Source organism: Grampus griseus, assembly GCF_964374135.1.
Source record: "Grampus griseus genome assembly, chromosome: 20".
NCBI classification, from domain to species: Eukaryota; Metazoa; Chordata; class Mammalia; order Artiodactyla; family Delphinidae; genus Grampus; species Grampus griseus.
Genome location: NC_139014.1, coordinates 31,216,833 through 31,230,266, shown reverse-complemented (window position 1 = coordinate 31,230,266; position 13,434 = coordinate 31,216,833). Strand labels below are relative to the sequence as shown.

At 50.9% G+C, this 13,434-nt stretch overlaps 1 protein-coding gene across 2 annotated transcripts in view; it reads left to right on the top strand.

Moving 5' to 3' along the window:
* The window catches only part of AKAP1 (A-kinase anchoring protein 1), a 32,331-nt gene extending 27,080 nt beyond the window's left edge, over positions 1-5,251 (top strand). For both annotated transcript variants that reach the window (XM_082678495.1, XM_082678496.1), the window contains exons 6-11: positions 519-696; positions 1,952-2,102; positions 2,503-2,570; positions 3,461-3,534; positions 3,777-3,839; positions 4,249-5,251. In XM_082678495.1, coding sequence (XP_082534621.1) covers positions 519-696; positions 1,952-2,102; positions 2,503-2,570; positions 3,461-3,534; positions 3,777-3,839; positions 4,249-4,323 — 609 coding nt within the window. In that variant the 3' untranslated portion in view covers positions 4,324-5,251. The remainder of the gene's footprint in view (positions 1-518; positions 697-1,951; positions 2,103-2,502; positions 2,571-3,460; positions 3,535-3,776; positions 3,840-4,248) is intronic.
* The last annotated feature ends 8,183 nt before the right edge of the window (positions 5,252-13,434 follow it).

Here is a 13,434-nt window from a genome sequence, read left to right as displayed (position 1 = left end):
CTGACCTCAGGCCTCTGCTTGCTGGTAGAAAGGCAGAGCAGAGAGATGCTGTCAAACCAGAGCTCCTGGGGTCAGCTGCAGGTCCCAGTGAGCTGGCTGAGGGGTCCGAGGGCTGGTCTACCTCTTATTCTTGTTCTCAGTGGCCACCTCATTCCTGTTTGCCTTCCCTGGGTCTTACAGACTCTTGAAGAGGCGAGGGAGGGAAGTTGTGCCCAGGCCAGTGGGAGGCGGGACGTTGCATCCACAGCTAGCTCCTGGGAGCCTCTCTGCCCAGCTGAGCTGAGGCTGCCTCTAGTGGTTACTTGTGGTATTGCAGGGCAAGGGCCACAGTGGAGCCAAACACTGCACGGCTAAAATAGTTCTCCTTGAACCTCTGTCAGCCTCTGGGTGCCATGTTGCTTTGGGTAGTCATGCCTTTTTCAAAGATGTGCCAGTTCAGACACTTCCCCTGGGGCCTCAGTGCTCATCCCAGACATGAGAAGAGTTGCTGCCGTGCTCACCACCCCTCTCCTCTGCAGCTCATGCTCCCGGATGGCATCACTGTGGAGGTGATCGTGGTCAACCAGGTCAATGCCGGGCACCTGTTTGTGCAGCAGCACACACACCCTACCTTCCATGCGCTGCGCAGCCTGGACCAGCAGATGTACCTCTGCTACTCTCAGCCTGGAATCCCCACCTTGCCCACCCCAGTGGAAAGTAAGTGCTGCCCTGGGGGTCAGAGGGGAACCTGGGCTCTGGCCAGGCTTGGGGAGAAGCTTTGGGGGTCTCCTGTTGTTCTGCCCTTGGTCTTGACCGAGAGGAGGCTGCTTTGGACCCTTCATGGGAGCAGCATCCCTGGGTTCTTGCTGTTGGCATGGAGTGTGCTGGGCTGAGTTTCCTGGCTAGCCCAATATGGCGTTTCCATCGGCTGACGGAGGAAAGGGGTCAGAGTAGAGTGTTGGCACCAGCTCTGCTACTTACCTGTTGAGTGGGGCTGATCTAGGAATTGCAGTTGGCTACTGTGTGTGTTAAACATGCACAGTACCTGATGCAGATGCAGGTCCCATAGAAGATCCCCAAGTGCAGCAAGTCCTGTGGTGGGTTGAGTCATCTCTAGTGGACAGGTGAGAGAGTCAGTGACGTGCCCAGGTGGTCCCTGCGCAGGAGCTGTTACCTTTGTTGCCCTCGTTAGCGGGAGGGAATCAAACGTTGAAACGTGTCTCTAACCCACCCCATCAGGGACTCCTAACCTGGAGCCCCCAGAGGGCTTTAAGGCGTGAGGAAAACCTTTGAAATTTCGGTAGCATTTTTTATGGGTTTTCTTTTAGAGGAATAAGGATTTCACTTTTGTCAGATTCTCTGATGTTGCTTCAGCCCAGAAGTAAAGAGCAAACTGGAGGCCAGGAGGTGACTACGTCAGGGGCTGCCTTTAAGGGTTAGGACACGGCGTGGCCAGCTGTGTCACAGACCCCTCCCCCCCCTGCTGCGCCAGGGTGTGGTTGGTGACGCTGGGGGGCACTTGCTCTCTGGCCTGGTTGGCTGTCCCGGGCATTAGTGCTCTCAGTGCCTTCCTGAAGCAAAGGCCAGAAGAAGTGGGGTTTAGGCCTGGCAGCCTTCTGACGAGCCCTGCATCTGAGCTGTCGTGGGCCAGAGCAGGTGCTAGCAACCAGCCATTGAGTCTGCACTTGGAGGCTCTCGACGTTTTTCTGGGACATTCCCTTAAAGAGTAGAAGGCAGAGTTGCTGGTCCATTCCCTGAATTTTTGAGTTTACTTGGTTTATTCCAGTTAATCTGTGTCTACCTCTGGCTTCAGTGAGTCTCAGAGTAAACAGATGTGGATGAACACTTTCTGGTCTGGGTAGCTTTTTGGGCGGCGCAGATGTGAGGCGGGCCGAGTCCGCCCCTTGGGGGATGCTTGCTGTCGCCCTGCCCTGCGCCGGGCCTTTGCACATGCTCTCGTCCTGCCCTGCAGTAACGGTCATCTGCGCTGCCCCTGGCGTGGACGGTGCCTGGTGGCGAGCCCAGGTGGTGGCCTCCTACGAGGAGACCAATGAAGTCGAGATTCGCTACGTTGACTACGGTGGATACAAGAGAGTGAAAGTAGGCGTGCTCCGGCAGATCCGGTGAGTCGGGAGTGGTTTCTGCAGAGCTGGAGCCTGGGACGTGGGTTGACTCTTCCCTGCTGCTGCCTACTCTGTTTTAGCAGAGTATGATATAAACAAACTCCATGCTCGCCTCAGCCAGACGGAGCTAGAAAGGCCCGTCTGGTAGGAGAATTCCCCCAAGTGTCATTAGGCAAAAGTGAGGCGGCTTCTCTTTGGGAGCGGGGTGCAGGCAGCGCCTCTGAGGCCAGGCCTGTGGCAGGGCGAGCTGGGCGCTGTGGCCTGCTGCCTGCCGTGTGTACCTCTGTGTGGCTTCACCCTGGGTTGTGGGGGTCACGGCGCTAAGCAGAAGGCGAACGTCAGCCCAGAGTGAGTCAGCCGTGAAGTCCGTGTTCAGCTTGTGCCTTTCTTGCCTTTCTAGGTCTGACTTTGTGACCCTGCCTTTCCAGGGAGCAGAGGTCCTTCTGGACAGCGTGATGCCCCTGTCAGGTAACAGGTGGGGCCTCTGGCTTGGGGGGGTGCAGGCAGGTGTTGAAAGTAGGTCTTCCTCTTTGAGACCCTCGTTCTCACCTACAGGGCTTAAGCAAACACAGATTGCTGCCACTCTTCCGATGGAATAGGTCTGGGCAGAAGCCTGAGAACTCGCATTTCTAACGAGTTCTGCAGCGATGCCAGTACTGCTGGTCCATGGACCACCCTTTCAGGTCCACTGTTCTAGACTCTGCCCAGGCCTCCAGCTTTGAGAGGCTTCCGGCTTCCAACAGAGGCACCTGCCAGAACGTGGCTCATAAGACGTTCCCAGACCTTAATCCTGCCCCTCCCGTCCTCACTGCCTCTCGCCTTGGGTATGTCCTTGTACAAGGACGTGACCTGTATAACCTGACAAAGAATGTGGTCTGCGTGCCCTGCCCACTTAGAGTCACTGCCTGAATTGGGCTGTGTGGCCAGCTGCCTCGATCTGAATTCCACCTACATCGCTCTGGGAGCTGGTTGACCTTTGGCCACTGGCCTGTGTCTCCGTGCTGTCGCCTGTAAAGCGTGTTCTTGATTCGGTGTGAGAACACATACAACGTGCTCAGTCCACATGGCCCCCACATAAGTGGCGGCGGTGGTGGTGGTATTTCCGCTGAAGGCAGAGTTTCTGTCCCTTTGCCCTCCGTCCCCCAGCGGTTGGCATGCAGCAGGCACCCCGAGTGTACCCACTTGGAGCCCTGGGGAGGCTTGGGGCTCTGAACATGGCGTAGGTGTGGCTACGCCCCATGGAGTTCTTAAGTCCACGGGAGTGTGTGCAGTCTTCTGCTTGGAAAACACCTGCAAGCTGTGTGAGTGACGAGTGCCTCGCCTCAGTGAGAGTCTAAATGCTGCTTTTCCTTCTAAAGACGATGACCACTTCTCACCTGAGGCGGATGCAGCTATGAGTGAGATGACAGGCAACGCAGCACTGCTGGCTCAGGTGTGTGGCTGGGGGCGGGGCAGGGGGCAGGCCGGACAGGGTCTGTCTCAGGAGCCTCCTCCCTGGCATCTGCAGTCCCTCCCGGCCTCGCCTAACTCTCTGGGCTTCTTGGGAACTGACTTTTCGGTGCCTGCTTTCCTGTGCCTCACACCCCGGGTTGGCCAGCAGTCTTTAAGGAGAGGTGCATGGGGTAGCTTTTAAACATGGTGTGGAGGGTTTGGTTTTTGTTTTGTTTTTTTCAGGTGACGAGGTATAGTCCAACTGGCCTTCCTCTGATTCAGCTCTGGAGTGTGATTGGAGATGAAGTGAGTTCTGTCTTTCTTTCCCTTTTAACGCCCAGAGACGCTGTTGGTGGCCACAGTTGGGAGTAATGCTAGTGTCATCTTAGTGGGTAGAGGCCGGAGGTGCTGCTAAACATCCTACAGTGCACGTGACAGTCCCCACAACGGAATGTCTGTGAGCCTTCCTGGACCTTGTCCGTTTGGGTTTTCTCCTTCATCTCCTGGTACTAAAGCCTAGATTTCCTCAGCCTATTGGAAAGGCTGTTTGCATGCCGACAGAACCTGTAAGTGAATCAATCCCCTGTTGGCCCAGAAGATGAATCAAATTTCCACCCCATGACTCAGGCGCCTGCTGTGAGGGGGGAACCCACGCTGGCTTGGGAAGTGGTCCCTGGTGCCGTGGCCATGCTCTCCAGAGACCTTTCTCTCCTAGGTGGTGTTGATAAACCGGTCGCTGGTGGAGCGAGGACTTGCTCAGTGGGTGGACAGCTATTACTCGAGCCTCTGACCCCCTCCCCACGCCGCTTCTGGAGTCTTTTTTGCACTGTTGAAGTTGGGCTTGGTACTCAAGGCAAAGACTTTACATCAGAATTACAAACATTTGTCCTCCCCTGAAAGTCCTTTCTTTCTGTACTGTAGTCATGTTGAGATGTTTCGTCTCTGAGACAAGGAAAGAACTGTGGGTTCTTTTCAAAGCCATAGGATGGCACGTAACAAGCCAGTTGGCTAAACCTGGTTGCAAGCTGTTTATTTAAAACAAAAGTGGAAGGAGAACTGTCTCAACTAGGTTGTCCTGCCCCCCTCCATTCCGTTCCTCCATTACTCCTATTTCCTCCGCTACCCAGACCCAAGCCCCTGTGGCAGACAGGCCAGGGGAGGTGTTGCTTGCTTGTGGGGAAGGGTTTCTTTTACCTTCAGAGTCTATCTTCAGGGAGCAAGACACGAACTGACTGATGGGCATCAATCACTTGTACAGCTTACAAATGAATTTATGATATTTAACCGTTTTTTATAAATTCCGTCTAGGTCTCTAAGAAGGCAGACTTTTTAATGCATCTGTAAATACAAAGCAATCATACCTCCAGCCTCGGTCAGTGGGAGAGGGGGGAACTGTTGTCTTGCCAATCCTGTTGTAATTTGTAACCATTTTCTATTTGTGCAAACTCTGTAAATATGTTTAAAAAAATGTAATTATTTTGTACAAGATACACTGGAGAACAAAGGGAACCCACGATTTTTCCACATCCCATGTTGTCTGTGAGCAGAAGTTACTTGTGCCGGCTACCGCTGCCCGTCCCAGCTCCCATCGCATCCTGCATACCTGACAGGGTGACTGTATGGTATAGGTGTGATCCGGGGATTTTTGTTTTTGTTTATTTTCTGTACAAATTTGTTTAAAAAAAAAGAAAAGAAAAAAAAGCAGCTCATTGAATTACCTTGCAGTGGTGTGTGTTTGATTCTTTTTTAGACTGCATTCAGCACTGTGCAGTTTAAATAACTTAAGCTTATATAAATCTCAAATTGTATACCTTGTAACTTTGAGTCCATTTTTTTCCATGGTGAAAAAGGGGAGTGAAGGATGGTTGTAAGTGTGATGGGCTGTAGGGTCCCAACTAAACTAGGAGACCCATGGCTCCTTTGAAGACAGTTTAGCCGGAAATCTCCGTCTGGTATTTTCCCTGCCTTTGCCCCACACGGTGGCAGCCAAGCTTCCTCTGGCTTCCCCCAGTGATGGTCTCAAATAGCCAGGCTTGAGTTTAAAGCACTGGTTTCCCAAATTCTTTGTGCATTCCTGATAGATCTGTGAAGTTATTTAAGATACTGTAGTGCTAAGAATGATATAAAAAAAATACATTTACATGGTGAGAGCAGAGCTAAGTCTTGATCCAGGGGCCCCTCCTCTTAAAGGTAGGTCCAGGCCTCTGTGCCTCTGGGCTTGCCCACCCCTCCAGGGGTCTCTGGGGAGCTGAGATAGCCCTGGGGTCCTTCACACTGAAGGCATCCTCCTGCAGAGCTGCAGCCACTCTCCCAAGCTGTGGGGACCAAGTGGTTAAAATAAAAGCCTCAGTTTCCCTCATCTGTGGGATCAGATAATGGTACCAACCTCGTAAGGCAATGAAATGAAATGGAAGTGTTGGGTTGGCCAAAAAGTTCGTCTGGGTCTTTTTCTGTAGGGTGTTACGGGAAGACCCGAATGAACTTTCTGGCCAACCCGATATCTCCGCTTGCACAGAGCTTGGCCCACTGCCAGCTCTCATGTGGTCTTACCTGCCAACAGCCCTAAGTCCCAACGGCAGTTGGGTGTGACTTCGGCCAAGGCGGATTATACTCAGGTCTCAGCTTTGTTCCCTACAGTTTGCATCACTGGAGCAGGAAAGGGTGTATGGGAGCCTTCAAGCTAGTTTGAGGAGGGTTCACAAAGCTGGGTGTGTGGGTTTGGTCTCTATCTTTGCGAGCCATGGAGGGGTTTTGAAGGTGGGAACCACGTGATTCTGGTGCAGGAAGGAGGATGGGCGAGGTGAAGGAGCAGAGACCAAAGCCAGGGTGGTCCAGCCGAGACAGGCTTCCTCTGGCGTGGCTCTTGGTCTGACAAATGACGGGGTCAGGGTCCTTGGCTAAGGCCCCAGGACCGGGGAGGGGAGGCCGTGGGGATGCGGAGGTGGGCTGTGCTTGGTGTCTCGGGTTTTAACCTTCAGGGGTGCAATATTGGAGGGAAAGTGAGTTGGAAGTTGCTGAAAGGCATGTGCTCTTCGGATGAACACTTCTTAGATTGCTGTGGGCCTTTGATTAATTGCCAGAGTTCTGAAGAAGTTGAGTTTGACCATTTTGCCAGTAATCTTGTTGCTTTTACAGAGGAGCGGGTTTCCGGTTTTACAGAGATGTTTATTCCACCCGGCCAGACGGCGACCCTCCGGGCGAGTACATTTTTGATATGTTCTTTGAATTACCTGTGGGCCATTAGGGGCCAGCTGAGGGGTGAACTTGACCTCTTGGGAGAAGCCAGGGCTGGAGAAGGGTGTAAGGGAGAGGGGGTGGCTGAGCACAGGAGCTAGAGCATCCAGCCTGTTCTCGTTGCAGGTGTTTGTGTGCCCTGTAGCCCCTCTCTGGTCCTTGGAGCCCTGCTGGGTACGGGAGGAGTGACCAGACCTCGTGGGGTGTCAGCGTGGAGGCTGGGTTCTGGGGTTACTGCTGCACCTTGTACAGCTTAGAGGTGGCACCTAACCACTGCAAGCTGAAGATCGAACAAGGTTTAGCTGGAGAACTTCCTGTCAGACGCCGTGCTTTTTTACAGGTAATACTTATTAGTCCTCATGACGACCCAGCGAGGCAGGGCCTTATGCCACAGGTAGAAGATTGAGACTAGACCAGTTTGCGGATGGAGTGGAGCTGAGACTCAAAGCCAGGTTCTCAGCCACGACTGCTTTGCAACAGCATGAGGATCATGCCTCGTGCCGTTTCCCCGAACACACACCGCAGTGGCTAACGGACCAGCCCACAGGAAAGCTGTGGGACTGAGAACTGGAAAAACTGGCAGGAGAGATCCATCATTTTGCCTATTTTTATGTGAACAAGTCCAGGAGAAACTTGGCAGCATCTAGGCCAGAGAGTGAACATTTTTAACTCTATGATGATCAGAAAGTAAGACTAAGAGTCCGTGAACAGGTCCACATAAAGGATGTGGACAGAAAATTGAAAACCCAGGCCCGTTTCAGGACCAGTGCCGTCCAGTAGACATAGTTTAAATTTTTAGGAGCCTCAGTAAAAAGGAAAAAGCAGATGAAATTAATAATAGTTTAACCCATTTTTTCATCATGTAATGGACTTTAGAAATACTGAGATATTTTACAGTGTTTTTATACTGAGTTTGGAATCCCACGTGTGTATTTTACACTCCAGCCTGTGGGTTCAGACTCACAGTAGCACAGGTGCTCCACAGCTACAGGTGGCTGGAGGCTGCCAGTCTGTACAGCTCAGGACTGGACTCTTCCATTGGTCACCATCACACCAGTACTAGCAGCCTCATGGATATGTTCTTACTCAAAAAGTTCTAGGGCTTCCCTGGTGGCACAGTGATTGAGAGTCCACCTGCCGATGCAGGGGACACATGTTCGTGCCCCGGTTCAGGAAGATCCCCCATGCCGCGGAGCGGCTGGGCCCGTGAGCCATGGCCGCTGAGCCTGTGCCCGTGAGCCATGGCCGCTGAGCCTGTGCATCGGAGCCTGTGCTCCGCAACAGGAGAGGCCACAACAGTGAGAGGCCTGTGTACCGCAAAAAAAAAAAAGTTCTAGATTCTTTTTTGCATTTATTTCTCCAGACGAACTTTAGAATGATTTTTGGGGGGAGGGGATCATGGAAAACGTTCTATCACATTTGAAAATAACGCATATTGTTGGTTTGGTATAAAGTGTTATGTACTCTATCAAATTCAACTTGTAAATTATTTAAATCTTCTTCTTTTTTGCTGTCTCCCTCCACCACCACCACCCCTTTTTTTTTGCCTATACTATCTGTCCATTTCTAAGAAAAGTACATTAAAGGATTGTATATTGGTATTATCATGTTTTCCTGTTTTTCCTCGACAGCTTCTTTTTATAAGTTGGTTGAAGCTTAGTTTTAAAAAGCTCGTGGGAATTCCCAGGTGATCCAGTGGTTAGGATTCTGGGCTTTCACTGCTGTAACCCGGGTTTAATCCCTAGTCAGGGAACTGAGATCCTGCAAGCCACGTGGTGCGGCCAAAAAATAAAATGTCTTCCTGTTTGGTTCTTCTTGTTTTGAACTTATATTCAAAACAAAAGCATCTTTTCTCTATCACTTTACAGGAGGTAGGTGGTTTGTAAACAGCACATTGCTAGAATTTTTTTTTTTTTGGCGAAATCTGGAAAGTCAATATAACTTGTTGATTGTGATCTCTGTTGCAATATTATTTGTCATTTATTTGTCCTATTATGTTTTCTAACTGGCTCTTTTTTTGCTTTCATCATTATTTGTCAAGTTTTCCCTGTAGTAAGTTGGCATTCAGCATCTTGATTCTATGTTATCAGTGGATTTCAGTTATCCACTTTCTCCCTGAATAAGAAGAAACTCAGCAGAATGTCAGATTTTTGCCTTTCCTACAAGTGCATGAGCGCGCGCGCGCGCGCGCGCACACACACACACACACACACACACACACACACACACACACACACACACACACACACACACACACACACACACACACACACACACACACACACACACTGTCTCCTGGGTTTTGTTGAAATCATCTAGAATTCAGTTCAGGATTACAAACTTCTCACATATGCCTCTATCTCAGGAATCTTTAAATGGTGATATTGAACTTCAGTCACGTTATCAAGAAAGTTTTTGGTCCAACTCCCTAGTGGGAGCTCTGTTTGCTCACCTGTTTCTTATATACCTCTTCCCAAGTTCTTTATTTTGATTCACTTCTATCTGTTGTGTTTCTTTTGAGTTTTTTTGTTTTCTGAACAGGTATGAATCCTTGCATGTATGAATCCTGTCTTTTTGTCCTGACACACCAGTGTTTGTCAGGCTGAGCATCTCTGCTGGAGTGGACACCTTATTGCCAAAAACTCCACCCGCTCTCCCCCCTGAGCACAGTAGGATTGCACATATTGGCACTCGGGCATCTCAGCAAAAGGTGGGTCTGGCCTGGCCTTTGTCCCAGGGCAGATGCTTCAAGAGCCAGCACGTGACTCACTGGGCCTCTCCCTCTGGCCCGGCGTCCACCGAGTTCCAAATGGAGACTAGTCCATGTGCCTGGGTCCCAGCATGAAGATGGTGTAGGACAGAGCTGCAGCCAGCCCAAGCCAGGGTGTGGTGTACAAAGCAGGTCTGGCGTGAGTCACGAGGTCTGGGCATCTCACGTGGCCTCTCCTAGCTTGTCCTGAGCAACAGAACCATTCTGGGTCCCAGACTTCCCTCTGAGGACTCAGAGCTCTGGCCGTGGCCTTGGAGCAAGTTCCTCGCCCTCTGTGTCCCCTTAACCGAATTAGACGAGCACAGAGGCACTTGCCAGGTTTGATTTTAGACTGGTGTGTAAGGGCCTTCCTGGAGATGCCTCTTAATGAGGCTGCCTTATTTTGTATTTTTACAAAGCAGATTATCTAGGAGAGATCTTGGCTGTTCGTTGCTAGCAATAGGCCCCCCTGACATCTGGTGGTGACAGACGGCGTGTGAGAAGCTGGGGAAGGCAACCACCTCCTACCTCGACCAGGGATGGGTTTCTCATCTCTCCCGGCCCCCCTGACTTGGTGAAGGGCAGGAGCTCTACCTATTTCCACTGATCTCTTCCTCTCCATTGAGTGCCTGCTGTATGCCAGGCATCCTGCTTAGAGGGCTGCAAGGATGGGGCGCCCTTTAAGAAGCATCTCTGTTTGGGAGGTGGGCTCCGTGAGGTCTGCACAGATGGCGCTTGCTGTAGAGCTGCCTTCCCTCACTTCCTATGGGATCCTGGCAACCACTGGTTGAGGTGGGCACCCGGGGCTCAGAATCAGCAGAGCTGGACTTGAACCCAAGCCTTCCAGACTTGCCTGCTTTTCCCTGCATGCAGTACCTCTGCTTCACTTTATGGAGCTAAAGGAGCCATGTGGACAAGGACAAGTGAGGCCAACCTTCCTGTGCTGCTGGGGGGGCTCCCGGCAGGAGGTGGCCTCCACCAGGCTCCGCTGAAGGAAGGGGGGGCCAGGGAAAGTGGGGGGAGGGGAGGAGAAGCAAGGCCCTCCTCCTGCTGAGATGGGGCTTGTCCCGTGGGTCTGGCTCGCGGCACTTGGACGAGGGGCTGGTAGAAGAGCGGACGCAGCTTCACAGCAGGCTGTCTGCAAATACGTCCCGTGCGCGAGTTCTGTCTCTGTTTTTGGTTTTTTTAAAGGCAGTGAATGTACACAGTACACAATTCCAAAGATACGTGAAGATAACAATGCCAGGCTGCCTCCTTTCCTGTCCCCCAGACACACATTTCCTCTCTGGGGAGACTATTATGAGGTTCTCGTGTTCCTATCCAGCCGCATGCGTGATAGTGTGACGTAAACACGGTCACAGCCAGGCCTGTGTTTGTAAATAGTTTTACTCTCACACGGCGACGGCCATTGTTCACCTGTTGTCTAGGGCTGCGTTAGTGCTGCAGCCACGAAGTTGAGAACCTGTGACAGAAGAAGCTGCCTTGCACAGCCCCAAATACCTAGTCCTTTACGGAGAAAGTTGGCTGAGCTACCCCGCACTGTAGACACGTGTGCACTTGTCCCCCAGTTTAAAAACCCAACTCAGTATGTCCTGCCTCTTCCAACCGTGAAGTCTTCAGACGTTGAGAATTACAGAATCTTGAGGTTCCTTGGGATTCTCTGTAGGGGCAGCTGTGTGTCTTGTAGACTGCCCCCTGCTGAAGGCTTGTTCCTGGTTGGGTGACCAGGCCAGAGCCCTGGGTGGACCAGGAAGGCCCTCACTGGGGCAGCAAAGTGTGGTCCACAAGCCCAGTGTGCTGGCAGCACCTGGAGAGAGACTCAGGCCCCCCACTGACCCACATCTTTGTCTTAATAAGACTCCCGGGGATTCGTGTGCACATCGGGGTTTGAGAAGCATGGGTCCAGGCGGGTGGCTTGTGTCCAGCCCTGGCTGCTTATTGGAACTGCTTCTAAAACTACCAATGCCTGGGACCTGTTCTCAGAGATGCAGGTTTAACTGAGCTGGGCTGCAGCCTGGGCACTGAGGTAAATATATATACATGTGTGTATATATATTATTACCCTTGAGGTACAATGTATACTCTGTATTTGTGTGTAAAGTGCGCAGATCTTGAGTGTAGATTGTATACATTTTTGCATATAGTTACACCTTGGGTAACCACGCTCTGGTGAAGATAAAGAGGAACATTTCCCGGAGTTTCTCTCATGGAGTTTTCTAGTCAATACTCCCTCCCCCAGGTAATCATCATTCTTTTATCACCTCAAGATTAGTCTCACCTGTTCTGGAACTTCATATGAATGGAATCATCGAGTAAGCACATGAGCATCTTGTAACATCTTGTAACCTAACCTCCAAAAGTAACAGGAGGTTACTTTTTCAGACAGTCTTTCTCAAATCAGGGGCTCATGCCATCTGCTTCAGAGTTTACCTGGAGTGACTGTTAAAAATGCAAAGTGCTGGGTCCTACCAGAAACTCTTAAGAATGGGACTGGGAATCTGCATTTTCAATAAAACCCCCAGCTAAACTCCTGCCCTCTTAAGTTTGAGACCTACTGCTTCTAGAACTTGGGGCAATTTGATTTCCTTCTTTAACCTGGATGCCAGGAAGTGTTGAGGACTGTTTTGGGTTAAATTAAATTAGCAACTAAATATCGTGTAACCTGGGTGGCTGTTTTGCTGTCTGCCAGTGTGTCAGAGTTGTCATGCCTTAGGTTAGAAGAATCTGGGGGACAAACACCAAAGTCTGTACAGTTGAATTTCTGGCTTCAAAAGACTTGTCCTCCAGTCTCAGTTCTGCCTGTGGTTGCTCAGAGGATGAAGAGAAATCATTTAACTTCGATAAAAAAGCTTACCTAAAAAAAAAGTAGAGATAACAAAGGTTTAAGTACTCCCCCGCAAGCCAAGAATTTCTTGGGTAATATTCAGGGTCTGCCATTCGCCCAGCACAGATTGCTGCCACTGTGGTCTTAGATCACTAGATGGCGCCATAGCACAAGTTTCTGGAAGTATTGACTACCAACCGATTTGTCTTCGAACAGTGGTTCTTCAAGTAAGGTCTCAATCTCAGAATTTATTAGAAATGCAGATTCTCAGGCTCTACCCCAGATCTACTGAATCAGAAACTGTTTTAACGTGCCATCTAGGTGGTTCTGCACGCTTAAGTTTGAGAATCACTGTCCTAGAATCTACCTTGGGGTAGCTTGGATAAATGTGAGTGGAAGTGGACAGAGGTCTTGCTGGAGAGGGGTGAGCAGGGGCAGGGGGGAAGGCTGGGGAGGGGGACAGTGAAGGTCGCTGGTGCAGGGACATCCACGTTGTCCATATTTGGACAGGGCTTGTCCAAATAGGGGAGCAGTTAAGGAACAAGAGACTGGCTGGCGATTTTTTCTTTTTCTTTTTAGGTTAGGCATGTCAAATGGTGTCAGCTGGATGGAGGAGAAAAGGGGGGTCACTAGGGAACCCGCACTTTAGATGAAAGGTCCTGGAGCAGGAGCAGAAACACAGAGGCTGGCCAGCCTGTGTCCCCACTGTGGCTATTTTTTCTACCCGTTCTGAAATTTCATCAAAGCAACCACTGTGTTAATGGACTAAAATCTTGCAACCCTCCCAAGATGATCCAGGAAGATGGATGCTCAGAAAGCAAAAAGAACCTTGAGACTAGGTGGAAAAATCACGAGTGTATTAAAATCGTATTTCTAGGGCTTCCCTGGTGGCGCAGTGGTTGAGAGTCTGCCTGCCGATGCAGGGGACACGGGTTCGTGCCCTGGTCTGGGAAGATCCCACATGCCGCGGAGCGGCTGGGCCCGTGAGTCGTGGCCGTGGAGCCTGCGCGTCTGGAGCCTGTGCTCCGCAGCGGGAGAGGCCACAACAGTGAGAGGCCCGTGTACCGCAAAAAAAAAAAAAAAAAAAAAAAAAT